The sequence below is a fragment of the Vulpes lagopus genome, chromosome 21 (genome assembly GCF_018345385.1).
Source record: "Vulpes lagopus strain Blue_001 chromosome 21, ASM1834538v1, whole genome shotgun sequence".
Taxonomy (NCBI): Eukaryota; Metazoa; Chordata; class Mammalia; order Carnivora; family Canidae; genus Vulpes; species Vulpes lagopus.
The window spans coordinates 37,642,549-37,659,342 of record NC_054844.1 but is presented as its reverse complement, the minus strand read 5'-3'; the positions used below and the strand labels follow the sequence as shown (position 1 = coordinate 37,659,342).

Here is a 16,794-nt window from a genome sequence, read left to right as displayed (position 1 = left end):
AAAGCAAAGACTGCTGGTGACTCGGAGGGAAGGGCTCAAGCAAGGAGGAGCCTCCGTGAAGGCAGCCGCCGGCGCGGGGCACCCATCGGGGCCGAGAGGAGCGCGCGGGGGGCCCGGGAGGAAGGGGTTAGGCTCTGCCCGAGGGCGGGGGGGCGCCAGCGGGCGGGGGCGGGGCCTGCGGGCCGGGCGGGCCGGGGGCGGAGCCCAGGTGGTGTTGATACACAAAGACCAGGCACCCGGGCGGCCGCGGCCCCGCCCCCTGACGCGTCCTCCGGGGCGGCCGCTATAACCCGCGGGCTCGGCGGGCAGCGGCAGAGCCGCGCGTCGCCGCCGTCCCGGAGCGCTCGGCCCGCAGCAGCGCCCGCAGCCCGGCCACGCGTCCCGCACACTCACGCCTTTCCCTCGAGACGCCGGACGGTTGGGGCGGCAACTTGCCATATTTCCCTTTTTTTTTTTTTTTAACTAAAAAAAAAAAAATTTTTTTTTTTTTTAAATTTTCCTGCCCATTGTTGGTTTGGGTTTTTTTTTTTTGTTCGACGATTTCGGTTCGGCGGAGGAGAAGCCGCTGAAGGCGTTTGCGTGACGTTTCCGGGATCGCAGGCGCGGGGACCACCGAGGTAACGTGCGCGGGGGCGTCCGTGCCCGGGGCGCGGGGCGCGGGCGGGAGTGGGGGAGGGGCGGCCGGGAGGGGCCGCGGCGCGAAGGCAGCTGCGGGGGTCACCTGCTCCCGGGACTGGCGGGTGACACGGGCCGGGGGGACCCGCCTCCGCCTCCGGCCGCGGCCCGTGCGGGGGTCGCCGCCCTCCTCGGAGCGGGGGAGGGGCGCGGCGCGGGGGCCTCGTGCCCGCCGAGAGCGGAGCCGCATCCTCCCGTGGGGGGGGGGAGGGGGGAGGGGAGGGGAACCAGCCCGGCCCCGCGGCTCCGCTGCGGCAAGTCTTGTGACTGATTTGCATTAATAAGAAAAAAAAAATGAGCTCGGAGGGGCCCTGGGATATGGGGGCAGCCGAGGAGGAGGGTTGGGGCTTCTGGAATAGAGGCCACGGCGGGGAAAGGCGGGCCAGGAACATTTGATAATCGGCGATCGATATTGCATCAGTTTCCTTTCCGGGCATAGGAGGGGCCGGCCGGGCGCCGCTCGCGAGCCAAATGCCTGTGGACGGGTGTGCTCGAGGGCACGGGCGTGCGCGTGTAAACAAACCCTGGGCGCCGGGGAACGGGCGCGCTCTCCCCCCTTGTCGGGGGGGACCCGTGTCAGCCCTTGCTGCCCGCCGCAGAGGCATTTCCCCACCTGGGGACTCCGGGCACGAAAAAGCCGATGACGCGCATCGCCCGTTGCAAAAGGACGAGGAGCTGGGGCTCCGCGCTGGGGCTGCGCGCACGGCCGGCCGGCGCCCGGGTGCGGAGTGCGCGCTGCACGCCCGTGCACGCCCCGCGAGGCTGCAGGAAAAGCCTCCCAGGGCCCCCCGTGCGCCCCTCCCCGCGGACGGACTGGGGGTGACGGGGAGCGCGCCACGCTCGCAGCGGCCGGAGAGGGGCCCCGGGGTCTGGAGGGCGCGGGCCTCTGCGGGCGCAGCGCAGCGCAGCGCCGCGGCGGGACCATCTTTGTTCTCGGCGGCTCCGCTGTCTGTACTTTTCCGCCCCTCGGCGCGCCCCCGCCCCTCGCGCGCGGCTGGTACTTTTCCACTCGCCTGGCCGGGGATGAATCAGCCGCGCTGCGCCTCCCGGCGGCGTCACGTGACCGCGGCGGCGGGCGGGCGGGCGGCGGGCGGGCGCGCTGCAGTCCTGACGCGCCGCCTCTACCTTGCTCGCAGGCAGCCGCGCGGGCCGGTGCACCGCCAAGGACAAAAGCCGCCGTGTCCAGCGCTGCGCCCTGTGCCTCCCGGGAGCAGCATGAAGAAGGCCGAAATGGGAAGGTTCAACATCTCCCCCGATGAGGACAGCAGCAGCTACAGTTCCAACAGCGACTTCAACTACTCCTACCCCACCAAGCAAGCCGCTCTGAAAAGGTGGGAGAAGTTGTGAGCTCTCCTCTCCTCTGCTTTCCCTTTTTTTTTAATTTTTGACTTTTTTTTTTTTAATTTAATTTTATTTTTTTTAACGGCTTGCAATCAGGGGCTCTTTACCTAGGACTCTGCTTCTGCTGTTGCAATGCACAGCTCCCTCCCCAGCATCTGGAGAGACTGTGCAATCTCTGGGGGACAAAAAAAAAAAAAAAAAAAAAGTATCCGATTGTCGCAGTGACAGTCTCTGGGGTGAAAGCCGACTCCTGCTTGACACTTGGGCATTTCGGGGAAGGTGTGTGACAGCTAGCTCTTTGTGTTCCCGCGACCCGTGGTATTTTGCAAAACGACTGAGAATTGCTTTTTTTTTTTTTTTCCTTCACCCCCCACCCCCCCTCTTCACAGCCATTATGCAGACGTAGATCCCGAAAACCAGAACTTTTTACTTGAATCCAACGTGGGGAAGAAGAAGTATGAAACAGACTTTGTAAGTTGGAAATACTCATTTTGTGTGTCTGTGGCTTTATGGAGTAAAAAAAAAAAAAAAAAAAGAATAGTTTGACTTTTAGATTTCAATCTAACTTGCCCAAAGCTGGTTTTCTCCATTTAATTATTGTTATATGTTTGGTTATCGTTTTCCCTCTATGTAGCATCCAGGTACTACTTCCTTTGGAATGTCAGTATTTAATCTGAGCAATGCGATTGTGGGCAGTGGAATCCTTGGGCTTTCTTATGCCATGGCTAATACTGGAATTGCTCTTTTTATGTAAGTATGTGTAAGTAGTGAGTCTGCCATGCAGGGCAGTTGATCTGATGATAAAACGTGAAACTTTTGGCTCCAGAGACAGAATTTACAGTTGAAATAGTTGACTTAAAAAAGAAAAATTCTTTGTGTGAAATTTACAATGAGAAACCGGGAAACCTTAATTAACTCTGATATGTAAACTGCATGATAACCAAGAAAGCCAATTAAGAAGAGCTGTAGGACCACAGTGAAAACTGATCATTAAACCAAAATCAGTGGGAATAGTTAAAAGTTGTAACGGGTTGGATATTTGAAAAGAACCGTGGATGATAAATCCAGGGTAGTTAGAAGTTTTGTTCTGGCCAAATAGGAAACCAAATTAATTAGGATGGTACCTCCAAGTCCATTTATAAATTGGCATAGTCTCCCCCAAAAACCTTTGTATAAGGCGAAAAGACTTTTTAGAATACATGGGGTGTGGTGGTATTTGCTTAACCTGGAACATGTTTGTTCTAAGAAAAGTGAGTCATGATTTTCTGGACACTGAAAAGAAACCCATATGTTGGGGTTGGGTTTTTTTTATTTATTTTTTTCGCTTTTTGTTTTTTTAATATTTATTTCTTCCAGGTCTGTGTGATTGCCACATGCCATAGCAATAAAATAACTATTTTAATAGTACCTGTTTTTAAACGTTCTTTCTCTAGTTACCCAGTTAAAATGATTTATTCCTGTGCTTCCTAGCATAAATGCCTAGGATAGGACTTTGGATCTATAGAAGACTTGAGAACAGTGCTGCTTAACTGTTGTGGGGTTACTGATTCTCAGATAATATCAGAAAAATTGGACCCTATTTCCAGAGGAGGGAATAGTACAAGACAAAAGTACGTGTAAACTTGAACGTACATTTTCAATGAAGTTTGTATTGTAGCTGTTGAGTTTAGGTACCTCTGGGCTCCTTACCTCTTAGGTAAGGCGATTTCTGTGGAGGATAGTATGATTTGTTGCACAAATGAAGAAACCATGCCTTACAGGGAGCAGGGACTTGTCCCATTGTGACAGATGTGTTTTTAGTTAGCTGACTGGTGCCATCTACTCAAGTTATTTTCTCCAGCAGAATAGAATGTTCATGAAAAGAAAAGCGGACCTTTGCAAAGTTGTGCTTTGTGGTGAATATCTGTACTGAAGTTGAGCCTGGCTTTGAGCATGGGAAGCTAGGATCCCAGCAACTTGCTTCATTAGCATGAGGCTCCCTGACTTCTCTTACTAAGGTGAAGGACCAGGAATTTACATGGAAGGGACTCTTAAGAGTTTTTTAAAGTTTTTACTGGAGAACTCGAATGACCTTATTGTTAAAATATTCGAAATCCTTCCTGACTCTTACTATGAAAACTGGAGATCAACTTTAAATGCCGCCAGCGTGGTTCTATTTATCATGAGATAAGATGGCACCTGTTTCATAAGTAAAAACAAAATTCTGATGTTATCCTTGCACTTCTGAAATTACACTGTAATAGGGTCTATGTGCTTGAGCAACTCTTTTAATAAATGGTTAAATAACCTTGAGAGTGTGAAAGTGAGTTTTTAACCTCCTCAGTATTTTACAAGGTACTTTTAGGGGATGTAGATAGAGGTGTAAGAGGTAAATGGGCCAAAACCCATGTGGCTGCCACGGCATGGTTAAACAACTCTAGCAAACCTTATTAGGCAGACGCAGACCTGAGGTTGAAAGCGACCTCAAAGGTTATAAAGTCCATTGATCCCTCGTTGTAGTTAGGACTGAGTTTGTCAGCATACTTTGAACATTGTTTTTGATTAAACTAACAACTTTGTTCAGTGAGAGGTGAGGCCGGAGGTGTCATTTTTCCACCTCAGACTAGGCCCCATAAAGCTTTTGGCATTAGACTGGCAATTCAGTGCCACTACCTAGGTTTTAAGTAACAGACATCAGTTTCTTTGCTAGACCTTACTATGGTACCGGATTCAGTATTCCTGTACAGAATCAAAATAACCACCTTGTTTACAGAGTTTTCTACGTGTTTCCCTGATTTGGGGGAGAGGGGGGTTGTTTTATTTTTAATAGAAAGAAATTTGTATTTTCCTTGGCTTGCCCAGGAGGGGAGGAAAGTGAATCTGGAGTGAGGGAGAACTTGTATCCTTAAAGGAAAACTAAGTGACATTAGGGAACCTCTGGTTCCTCCTTTTTTTTTTTTTTCTTTAGATTTTATTTTTATTTTTTATTTTCCCTGATCCACCCGATTGAGCAAAGAGCTAGCTAGCCCGTCAGACTGATGGGCTGGGCTCCTTGTTCTAGCACAGGCATTGTTTAATGTTGTCATAATACCAGGCCTGTATTCCACACCATGGCACACAATACAGCATATCTTCACAGCGGTTACTTCTGACTTGTGCCCAGTTATTTGTAAAGCTGTGCCCGACACTTGAAATGTTAGTATCGATGTCCCTTTCTAGTCCCATTCCTCTGATGTAGTCCAGGTGGTCTCAAGGTCTTTCCTGAATCTGTCTCAGTTTGGATTTCACAAGTGCCTTGTGGGCTGGATTTACTGGCAGACATACCCATCATTTAAAAAAAACAAAAAAGCAGAGAATCGGCAAGAGTACAGTTAAATATTATGGTGCCAGAACCAAATTATAAGTCTTATAACTCCACCACCTTAAACTTAAGCTTTCCTGGGTCTCCCGACACCTTTGGTGTGCAGTTGGTAAAGCCCTGCTCTCCACCAATACTGTAGAACACCTGAGAAGCGATGCGAGTTTTTAGTACCAGATTCAGAGATGTTGACACTCTAGCCAGGATTGTAAACACCAGGTCTTAGGGGCTTTCTATCTAGTACAGAAATATTAGGACACGTTCCATATTCAGTGTTTCAGTAACAAGCAAAAGATTGTCTTTAAATATAGGTGTGCTTATTTATAACCCCGTGCCTTTTCCTTCTCTCACCAGAATTCTCTTGACGTTTGTGTCAATATTTTCCCTGTATTCTGTTCATCTCCTTTTGAAAACTGCCAACGAAGGAGGTATGGTAGCATTCTTGCTGTTTCTAAAGCAATTAACGCCTGTCAGGATTTTCCTCCTTTGCTTCATGCTTCTGTGTTCTTCGTATTTTAGGGTCTTTATTATATGAACAGTTGGGGCATAAAGCATTTGGATTAGTTGGAAAGCTTGCAGCCTCTGGATCAATTACCATGCAGAACATTGGAGGTAAGAATTTTTTAAAAGGTGATTTGGGTAGACTTTTTGCTCTTTGTGTAGCAGAGTGGTGACACGTTACTTTTGGTGTCACATGCCACATTTTGCACTTGTAATGGTATAATTTTGTTTTCCTCCAGCTATGTCAAGCTACCTCTTCATAGTGAAATATGAGTTACCTTTGGTGATCCAGGCATTAATGAACATTGAAGATACAACTGGGTAGGTGCTAAGTAAGGTTACTCATAAGAAAAATTACAGTCTAAAATGGTTAGATACATTTTCTCAAAGGTGGATACAAAATAATTATTAATGAGTTATTTTTCCTAATGTTCCTGTTGAAATTTACCAAGAAGTCCCTCATGGACTGATTTGAACTCTTAAGAATGAAAGCCGGAAGATTGAAGCTCACGCTCTAATTTTGGACAATATCTTTAACCCGTGTGTGAAAGCAGGTTTTTTTTAGAACTGAACTTTATATTTATTCCCTGAGAAATTGTAGCTGAATAACTCACAAAGTCCAACCTAAGTCAGGTTGAAGCTTTGAATTACATTACAAATCAATCCTATCTGATTTTTTTTTTTTTTTTTATAAATTTGAGTTTTTAAAACTTAATCTGTTCAAATGCATAAGACCAGAAAACGGATGGCGGTGCTGTAGAAACCTTATCCTTGTAACACAGCTATTCCTCCCAGCGGACTAACAGGTTTTTATCTAAAGTAAACATGGGGAAGAATAATTTACTTCCCCACCTACTTGAAGCTCATTATCTCAAAATAGAGAAGTGTGGTTATCTCTTTGGCTTAGAAATTGAATAAGCTGTTCTTTAAACGTGAGTTTTCTGTGGGGTCTTTGTTGCTGAAGTAAGTAAGTGGAGTGGAATTCACAGGGCATTAGAATTTGAAAATAGTGACTTAAGAGGAGGGTATGGTTGATTACCTGGAAAGGAAAAGATACTGCTAGAACTCTTAAAGGAGACCTGGGTAATATTTTCTCTAAGTTCGGGAAGGGACCTTTTGACTGTTTTTGGAGTCAAGGTGGGTCAAGGTGTGTGTCACAACATACTCCTGACAGTCTGGAATAAATCCTGGTTGGGGGCGGGAGTTGAGTTTTGTTATGTGTCTTTGCCTATGTATTTTACCTAAGTATAAAAAAATTTTCTTGCTGGGGAGTTGAATAATTATATTTGTTAATAGATGTCTAAAAGGAACTTGCTTTGAATTGCCTTGTTTCTAGCATTAAAAATTGCAAGCTAAAGCTATGACCGAGTTGGTGTACAATTTTTCTAAAAATGCTTAAAGATAAGATTACTGCCTTAACAATGCTGCTTTGTACACTACATTAGTATCAAGCCTTTAAGAAGCATTTTATGTTATGAATCAGCTGGGCAACCTTCCCAGGGCAAACAGTGAGACAAAAGTTATACTGTTCATACCCCATTTCTAACCTGAGTAAATATTCAGCTAGCACACACAGTTAGAAATTTATTCCTATGTATAGGTTTTTTGTGAATAAGCAGTGCTTTTTTCCAAACCTGCCTTAATTTTTGTGTTTATTTTTATAGTATATCTATGAAATGAGTCCAGTAAGAAGAAGTATCTAGTATTCTGGGGGTTCTCATGATTGGTTTTGACCTTGTTTTTTTTTTTTTTTTTTTTTTTTAATTCAGATTGTGGTATCTGAATGGTGATTATTTGGTTTTGCTGGTGTCACTGGTGCTCATTCTTCCTTTGTCACTGCTGAGAAATTTAGGTGAGTAAACCCATCTCTAAAGGGAATTCTCACTAGCTATATGTCCTCTTAATAGAAATTGAAAGCTAAAAAGCCCCAAGAATGTAACTTTGGGAGCTGCCGCATTACACGCCTAGGCCTTTCAAAATCCCAGCATGATGGCTTCCAGGCAGGGCTGGGATATTTTGTTGATATTGGAGGATATCTTTGCTTTTAAATGATGATATGAAATTAAAGTCCCTTTTATTTTATTAGCAAGTGTTTTTAAGTAATTCTGTATGTTAGTGTGTAAGAATTAGAAATTTGGTGTTGGGTTCATACTAAAGTCTTCCAAGCAGACTTGGGTTGCTTGGTTGAGAAGATATATTTGCCTGAAGTCTGTTGTATTGAAGTAATAATTTCTGCCACCCCTTACAGGATATTTGGGATATACCAGTGGCCTTTCCTTACTGTGTATGATGTTCTTCCTAATTGTGGTAGGTATAACTTTTCTTTAAAGCTAGAGATTTGTTTATAAGCCCAGTCATGTTACCCAGTTTAACAAATGCAAAATAATATGTTGGCAGGTGATTTGCAAGAAATTCCAGATTCCTTGTCCTGTGGAAGTTGGTTTGATAATTAATGAAACAATAAACAGTACCTTAACACATCCAACACCTTTGGCATCTGACATGGTGTTTAATGTGACTGATGATGATTCTTGCAGACCACGTTATTTTATCTTCAACTCACAGGTAACTAAATATAATTTTTTTCTTTAGTTTTTGCTATTAAGATTTTACTTATTCTACAGAGTGCAAACACAACCAGGGCAGGGGGGAGCAGCTCAGCTCCCCACTGAGCAGGGACCCCCGATGCAGGACTTGATGCCAGAACCCTGGGAGCATAACTCAAGCCAAAGGCAGAAGCTTGCCTGACCCCTAATTTTTATCTTCTTAAGAGCAGATTTTAGGGAAAAACAGAAGGGAAAATCCACTGGAAATTTGAAAATAACTTCCATGGTACGGGGAGGAGGGGTAAAAGCTACTCTTCAGAAAACATGAGTAGTTAATTATTGAGTTCTTGAAGACTGAGAAGAAAGCATTAGTTTGTATCTTAAAATGGATGGAGAAATGAAGTAATCCTGTGATGTTAGTAATTGACACTTTCTGAAGTTAGGATGTTGATCACAGTGAACAGATTGGAAGAAGGGAATCTAATTATGCAAGGGAAAGTTGTAGTTTTGATTCTAAAATTGGTTACTATAAAATACAAACTATAGAACTGGGATGACCCAAGTGTGTGACGTGAGGATTTTAAGTAAATGTTTTCATTTTTTGCAGACTGTCTATGCCGTGCCAATTTTGACCTTTTCATTTGTCTGTCATCCTGCTATCCTTCCCATTTACGAAGAACTCAAGGGGTGAGTGCCTTACATGTTTTTTATAAAAATTTATTGGGAAGGTTAGACAAATACCAGGTTACTGCTGTAACTACTGCTCAAATACATACTCGTATTTTTCTTTGAATTTATATAGCCGCAGCCGTAGAAGAATGATGAATGTGTCCAAGATTTCATTTTTCGCTATGTTTCTCATGTACCTGCTTGCTGCCCTCTTTGGATACCTGACATTTTATGGTAAATAATGTCTAGCTTTCAGAAAACACTTGATGAAATGAAATTGATTTTTTTTTTATGTGTATAATTTACCACTTAAAATTCTATCTATTTCGGTGTATTTCCTGTTTGGGATCAGAAACTGATTTTTTAGAGCTTAGAATTTCCTATAATCTCTTTAATGAGTAATTTCTTGAACTCCGGTTCATATCATTAGTCATTTGATGGCTTTTTACATGATGTATTTGCATCTGAGTTCATGCTGCCTACCACCTTCAAACTCTACAACACAAACTGTAAGCCAGACTGTGGGATTTAGCTATTTAGCTCCTGTTGGTTTTGATGGGGGTCATGTGGCTAAATCTCTACTTGGTATTTAGAAAAATTTTCCTTCAATGTTATTTTAATTGCTTTAACCCTAATTCCAAATTAATCTTATTAGCCTCTTAGTTTATAGCCGTTCTGTGAGTAACTCATAACTTTGGTACACATTTGCTCTAAGTTAGATTTCCCACCTAATGTCTAGAGGAAACCACTCACTTGAAGTTTTTCTTTTTTTGTCTTTCCCCATAGAACACGTTGAGTCCGAATTGCTTCATACCTACTCTACTATCATGGGAACTGACATTCTTCTTCTCATTGTTCGTTTGGCTGTCCTGATGGCTGTGACTCTGACCGTACCAGTAGTCATTTTCCCAGTAAGTAATCACTAGTTCTTCTCACTAGGAACGAGTTTTTAAACAGGTGAAGACTTGTGAGATTTTCCTCTTCTGTGAGAAGGGAAACACTGTTAGAGCAATACCAAGTTGGTGGTTTGGAAGGGATTTTTTTAAATACTTGGTAGAGTTTCAAAACCTCCTGGGTAATTTTTTCCATAATTGGAGATCTAAAATGATCTTCCAATGTTAAGGAAACAGTAGTAGAGGAAGGGGCACAATCTTAAGCATTGAGAAAGCTGCTTTGCTTTCCCCTGTTTTTTTTTTTTTTCTTAAGATATTGCCCTTTATTTGGGGATCCCCCCCCCCCCACTAATGTAAAGCTGGAATTTCAATTTCTCTGTTTGTTTTTGCAGATCCGTAGTTCCATTACTCACCTGTTGTGTGCAACAAAAGATTTCAGTTGGTGGCGTCATAGTCTCATTACCGTGTCTATCTTGGCATTTACCAATTTGCTGGTCATCTTTGTCCCCACAATTAGAGATATCTTTGGTTTCATCGGTAAGTTTTAGAAGGTGTCAAAAGTTCTTTCACATACCAGGGATTTTAAAGTTTTAAAAGGAATGACCAGTGATTTCTCAAACAGCCTGTGTTCTTTTCCAGGGGCATCTGCAGCTGCTATGTTGATTTTTATTCTGCCTTCGGCCTTCTATATCAAGTTAGTGAAGAAAGAGCCTATGAAATCTGTCCAGAAGATTGGGGTGAGTGGGATATTCTGCTCTACAGGCACAGTAGCAATCTTCCAAACTAGAATTTCCTCTCCTGATTTTAATTTTAGTTCCTTAGCTACCTTTTGTTAGAGTTCTGCTTCTCCTTAGCGTCTAGTGAATATTTCTAGAATGGAGTGCTTCTCAGGTAGAAGGTTGGGGCAGGGGAGGTGAAAGGGAGTTGGCCTTTGAATACAGGCCTAAGTTAATCGCAGGAAAGCTGTTGAGATTTTTTTAGCGATAGGAACCAGAGATAAAGAGCACATGGAAGGTGTGGAGATACTGACTCAACTTTCCACATTAGTTTAACCCGTGTATGTGTGGCTGTCTGTCCGCTGCGACAGACGCTTAAATGGGCCTCAATGTATAAAGGAAGGAACTGAACTGTCTTCAGAGCAAAGCTCTAGGGGGCTGTCGCTATAAAGTCATAAAATGTTGCTTTAAAGCATAATAACTGACTTTACAAAGAGTATGTACATTAAGTACAGAAGATCGGGGTGGTGAGGTTATTTAGGAAAAAGACTGACTTTTAGTCCTTAGCCTGCTCCATATATAGATTTAGTCTGATTAGAGTATTAGAATTGTTTATAAACAACCGTCATCTGTTTCATTTACTTAGCAAAGAGAATTATTTATCCTTCTTAAGTTTAAATATCTTTAGCAAGAGAAAACCTTTTGTAAGACACTCGACAAAATTTCAGTGATCACAAGCCCATTTTTAAAAGTAGAAAGGAATGTTTGGCAGTTATGTTTTCTTGTTTGCTGATCAATTTCTCTTTGTGCTCACCACAGGCTATGCTCTTCCTGTTAAGCGGCATAGTGGTGATGACCGGCAGCATGGCCTTGATTGTTCTGGATTGGGTACACAATGCCCATGGAGGTGGCCACTAACTGGCACCACGAAAACTCCAATAGCCCACTTGATGCCAGTGTTGAGTCAACTCTCAACTTACTATGAAATTTCACCTAATGTTTTCAGTTTCACTTCCTTTTGAAGTGCAGATTCCTCGCTGGTTCTTCTGAGTGCAGAATAAGTGAACTTTTTTTTTTTTTCTTTCTAAAGAAACTATTCTGTATGATAGAAATGGATATTAACAACAAAACCACGAGTCTCGGGTTAATGGAAGTGACAATTTTATTCCATTCCAGAGAATGGACGAACTCTTAACTTTTATCAAGCCACATGTTTGGCTATGTCATTGTTTAACTTGGATATTTTATGATTTTACTTGAATGTGCCTAATGGAACCATTCGATGTGAGAAACAATTCTTATTAATTTACAGCAAAGTATTGAAATAACCATTGAGAAAAACACTATTATTTTTTTGTACCAAAAATATTTTAAGACCTCAGAAGCACTATTTTACTTTTAGAAAAATTGCCTTTTTTTTTTCCTGAACTTTATCCAAAAATGATTGTCCACAAATTCCATAAAAGAAATTCATTGGTATTTAAAAGTAAATATTAATATTGTGACATGATTTGCCTTTTTGTAGGCATGATAAGCCAAATACTTTTTTTAAACCCAAAAAAATTTTTAGAGAAAATGATGTAATGAAAAATAGTACCATGAATAGAAACATAGTTTTCTCCATTCAGACTTCACCATTAAAGACTAATTGATTGATGATTGCTATACCAAATCAGATGAACTCGTTCATCACTTTACTTCTCTGGCCCCAAATAATTTGCTTCATTCAGACTGAAATATTTATGGCTTCAATTTATTAGAATGAAAGATACATAATGCAGATATTTCTATGGAGAGTAAAATAACTAATTTTGAGGTACCAAATAGTGCAATTGGGTAAAACAGGGTTTATTCAGTTGCATCTGTCTCCAGAGTTGAGTTGACAGCTCTGGGTTTTTTGGGCCAGCCCTTTTTTTGACATTGCTTCCAGCAGTGGAAAATGGGCATTTGATGGCTATAGGCCAAAACTGTTCTATCCAGAGAGTACAACTTTTTGAAATGCTCATCTGCTACTGGAAGTGTGAATTACTTGATAATGTATGGCTTAGTCGTGTTCATGTTTTGTCTACAGTAGAGGTCTATCTAATTCACAGGTTACACCGATATTTGGTATAAGTTCTCTACATAGGCCACTGGGTTTCTCATGCAGTAAGTTTCGAAAACTCATTTGCACTGGATCGTCATCTCATTCTTGTACAACACAGAATTCTTTGTTTACATCCAACAAGTGGTTAGCTAGGGAAAACAGTGCAACCTGAGTGTAAGTAGTTGGTCCAACTGCATGATCACCCTTCCATTTCATTGCCAGTTAGAAGTGAAAAAATTACTTGGCTTTAAGAGCACATTTATTGTACGTTACGGTGTATGGTGAATATATTGAATAATGTGGTACTTTGCTCATCAGGCATAATGTCTAAAATCTAATATACATAATTCCATTAGTGGTTGAGGGAAGCAAATAATGGAATCATCAATTGGTCCTCTGGCTCTTAAGTTTTTCTCTTAAAACTAAGCATTTTTAGTTTTAGGCAAGGGCCAGAAATGTGGCAGACATGGTTTTTGTTACACATTCTTGTATTATATGTGACTAAATTACAGACAAGATAATGTCTGTGAAGACCCTTGTGGAACTGGAAGACGTCTTGTAGTGCTACATTGGGTGAAACCAATGGTCCGTTTGTGTTTCTGCAAAAATAAAAAGTAATTGGGGACCATCGAGAAGGGCAGTGAGAAGATGGATTCTATGGCACTGCTTTCATTTAATTGGGCTTCAGCACTCCCTTCAAATCCAGAACCTCACCTCTAGTTCAGACCAAGAATTGGCACTTCCGCTTGAGTTCCCGGAAGAATTCCTGATGCACATCTGAGACCTGCCAGAGAATACCAAGGAGAGTTGTTTTCTACAGTTTACATCCTTTTGTGTGGGAGAAACTACCGTGGCAACCAGGAAGGAATGGAAAAAACATTTTCTTCTCACAGCAAATTGATTTGGGAAGACTCCTTCAATCCTCTTTTGGCTGTTTGAGGTTCAAAATGAACTGCCTAGGGTAAATTCCATTGCATGATTTTCTTGGAGCTATCTTGTCTGCCTTGAGGTTCCTAAAACAGTGAATTCCCATTAATGAGCAGTCTTCAGTATTAAAACCACTGTCTCGTCACCTCATTTTGCATTACTGTCTTCCGTGGATGTTTCAGTTATAACTGTAATGTTATTTATAGAACAGCATTAATCCATTAAAGCTAACCTATTTTTCAATATTTATGATAATCTGTACATACATTGTCTGTCCATATGTATTTGTAATATAGGATGTATATAATGTCAAGTTTGGGTCTTGGGTTCAAGTGTATATATTCCTGTAAGTTTCTTAACTGCATTTTGATGAATTCACATGTATCTATAAGAATTGTCCCCAAAGTACCTGTACAGAGATTTCAATATAAACAAATTGACTAATTATGTAAACACTAAAAATTTAAAATATTGCCTAAATTGCATTTGCAATAAACAGACTGAATGAACATCACTTTTTTTCATGAAAACTTGGTGCAAATTCAGATCTCTTGTTTAAATTTTAAATAAGGTCTAATTTTCAAAATGCAGTAGTTTCAAAATGTGATCTAAGGTAACGGAATCAAATGTGATCTAGTGTAATGAAAGATCTTTGAGAACCTGGGTGTGTTAGCTTTCTGTATATAGTGTAAATACCCCCACTCTGCTGTTGGAGGCCAACAGTTCCACTAGGACTTGTTGGCAAAGAGTGCTACACCGTTTCAATGAAACAATGTATGTTTGTTTTAACTGAACTAAAATAAATACATGCTTAATCCTGAGTAGCAGTGTTTTCTTTGAGGTTATGGGATAAGCAGTGTCTGATGGGTTTTACATCGGTGCTGAGTAGGTCCCATATAATGATAAGGATTCTAAGGAAGAGGAGAATGGTCAGGGAAAGTTGGTTTTTGGTTTCTAAGGTTTGCAAAGTGAGGAGGCACCTCAAGGACCCAGGGTTGGACCTGCTATAGGTAGGCCACTAGCGCATCAGCATCATCTGAGAGCTTTCTGGAGCATGTGCCTACCCAGGTACTGCTGAGGGGCATGTGAAAGTAAAGGGTGCACCAATCCAGGAAGGGAGAGGAAGCGCGCTGGCTGCAGAGGAATGTGCAGACAAGCTGAGACTAGATGTGAGGGGAGTTGCTAAAATACACCAGGTAGTTCAGGTATGGCCTGCTGGGAGCCTGGAAAACCTAGGGCGTGTGCAGTGAGACAAAAAGCAAGATGCCTCAGAGCAGCAGGCGTGCTTGGGAGTGGTTGCAAAGGCAGGGGAAATTTTCTGCAAGAAAATAATCCCGTCGTGATAGTCAAGTGGGAAGGGGTTATGTGTGGTGAGAAAGTACAGCAGAATTTGCAACACGTCTGAATTGGACAAAAAGCCTGGAGGAGTTAGCAGTTACTTGTCTGAGAAGTTTTAATTGAATGCTTACTGCATACAATTAACATGCCCATGGGAAAGAGGGTGGGGTTATGTGTCAGACTCCACAGTTTTAACAGAATTCATACACTTGCAATGAGCCATTCTAGAAAAATGATACCGAAATGAAGCACCATGCCAGTTTATTAACCCCAAATAAATATATTTGGTGGGTAGGTCTACTCAAGGGACGAAAATACAGCTCTGCAACCAGGGAGTCAGCTATTCCCAAAAGACATTTCCAGTAAACCTGAGGAATATTCTAGGAATGTTTCTAACTAGAGAACCAGAGTAGACCTGACTAGGAAATACTCTTTCTTGGACAACTGGCTTAGTTAAGTTTCTGGTAACAGTAAAGAAAATCATTTAAATTAGCGTAAGCAAAAATGGTGGCAGAGGAAAAGAACTTAGAGGACCAGGTACCCCAGAGAATTAAAAGATAGGCTTCCCAAAGGTCAAATGCTAGATTTGTTCGAGAGACCTTCAAGACAGACACCTTCGAGAACTCACTGTAGAGCTCTGCAGTTAGATTCTGAGCAATTTCTTCAGCCAACGTCTCAAGATAAGCATTGGCCAATAATGAGTCCTGGTCTCTAATACAGGCAGGTGGGCAGGATGACACAGCCCTGGTGGGGAGAATAGTTCTCAGAGGGGGAGTGATAGGATCATGGGCTGGAAATAGGGTCACCAACTGTTGCAGCTTTGGCACTGCAAGTATTGCATCCTGGGGGACCCCTCAGTCCATGCAAACTGGGATGGTTGGTCACTCTTGTTAGGAAGGCACGCAGCAAAGTGATCAAACAACCTCATGATACCGATCAACTCATTCTCCCTGGATTTCCTTTTTCTAGACTTCTAGGTAGAACCACTGTCTTTTATGACTTCGCCGCAAGTCCATGATTATATCTTCCTTAAATCACATTTTTTTTCCTGATTTCTCCCACATGAATAGTAAGCTTTATAAGAGCAGACATCTTTTTATTAATTTACCCCCAACATTCACAACAGTCCAGCAAATACCACATTAAGTCCTCAAAAAAATTGTTGAATGAATAGACATGGCCTGTATCTCTTATAGCATAGTTGAGAGGAGGCTCAAACTTCTAAGGAAAAAAAAAAAAACCTTACTAGATGCTTGTAACATAAATGCAGTGAGTACTATGAAATTTAACACTCTGACTCAAACAAGATCGTTTATTCATCTCCAACCAGAAGCCTAGGCTGTGATCTGCCTCCAGGTGGCAGACGCCATCTTTAACCTCTACTCCATAGAAGTGATTTTGTGGCGGTGAAATCCATTTCAAATGCTAGCCAGACTTGGTTGTACTCCAGGTGTTGTGAGGGGAAAATTCACACAGCCAGTCTAGTTCTTCTGGTGGCTTGCTACTTATGTCTTCAAGGGAACCACGAATATTCCTTGGGCAACTTCTGGGAAAGTGGGCCTCAGAAGGTTTCTTCTGTTAGTGATTGACGATTCTGTTGCATACACCTGAAACAACAGACCAGGCTATACTGGCTTTTCCGGTTACTCTACACAGACACCAAGATTAATGATGTGCACCTGGTTTCATTGTTGGGGTCCTGAGGTTTGGTTGCCAAGACTGGTTGCCAAGCAGAATATGCCTACATAACCGGTCCCCCATAAAA

General features: G+C 42.3%; 1 protein-coding gene across 2 annotated transcripts; it reads left to right on the top strand.

Annotated features, from left to right (window-relative positions):
* The first annotated feature begins 307 nt into the window (after nucleotides 1-307).
* On the top strand, nucleotides 308-14,512 carry SLC38A2 (solute carrier family 38 member 2). Of its 2 annotated transcripts, XM_041736200.1 has the most exons (16): nucleotides 308-617; nucleotides 1,812-2,006; nucleotides 2,406-2,487; nucleotides 2,651-2,766; nucleotides 5,708-5,781; nucleotides 5,873-5,965; nucleotides 6,094-6,175; nucleotides 7,624-7,706; nucleotides 8,103-8,161; nucleotides 8,252-8,419; nucleotides 9,008-9,087; nucleotides 9,203-9,303; nucleotides 9,856-9,980; nucleotides 10,355-10,499; nucleotides 10,602-10,699; nucleotides 11,498-14,512. In XM_041736200.1, the coding sequence occupies exons 2-16, from the start codon at nucleotides 1,891-1,893 to the stop codon at nucleotides 11,594-11,596; spliced, it is 1,521 nt and encodes a 506-aa protein (XP_041592134.1). In that variant the 5' UTR covers nucleotides 308-617; nucleotides 1,812-1,890; the 3' UTR covers nucleotides 11,597-14,512. The 2 variants fall into 2 exon arrangements, with proteins under 2 accessions (XP_041592134.1, XP_041592135.1); XM_041736201.1 differs by lacking the exons at nucleotides 308-617; nucleotides 2,651-2,766 and having other exon boundaries at nucleotides 1,868-2,006.
* Nucleotides 14,513-16,794: the final 2,282 nt, after the last annotated feature.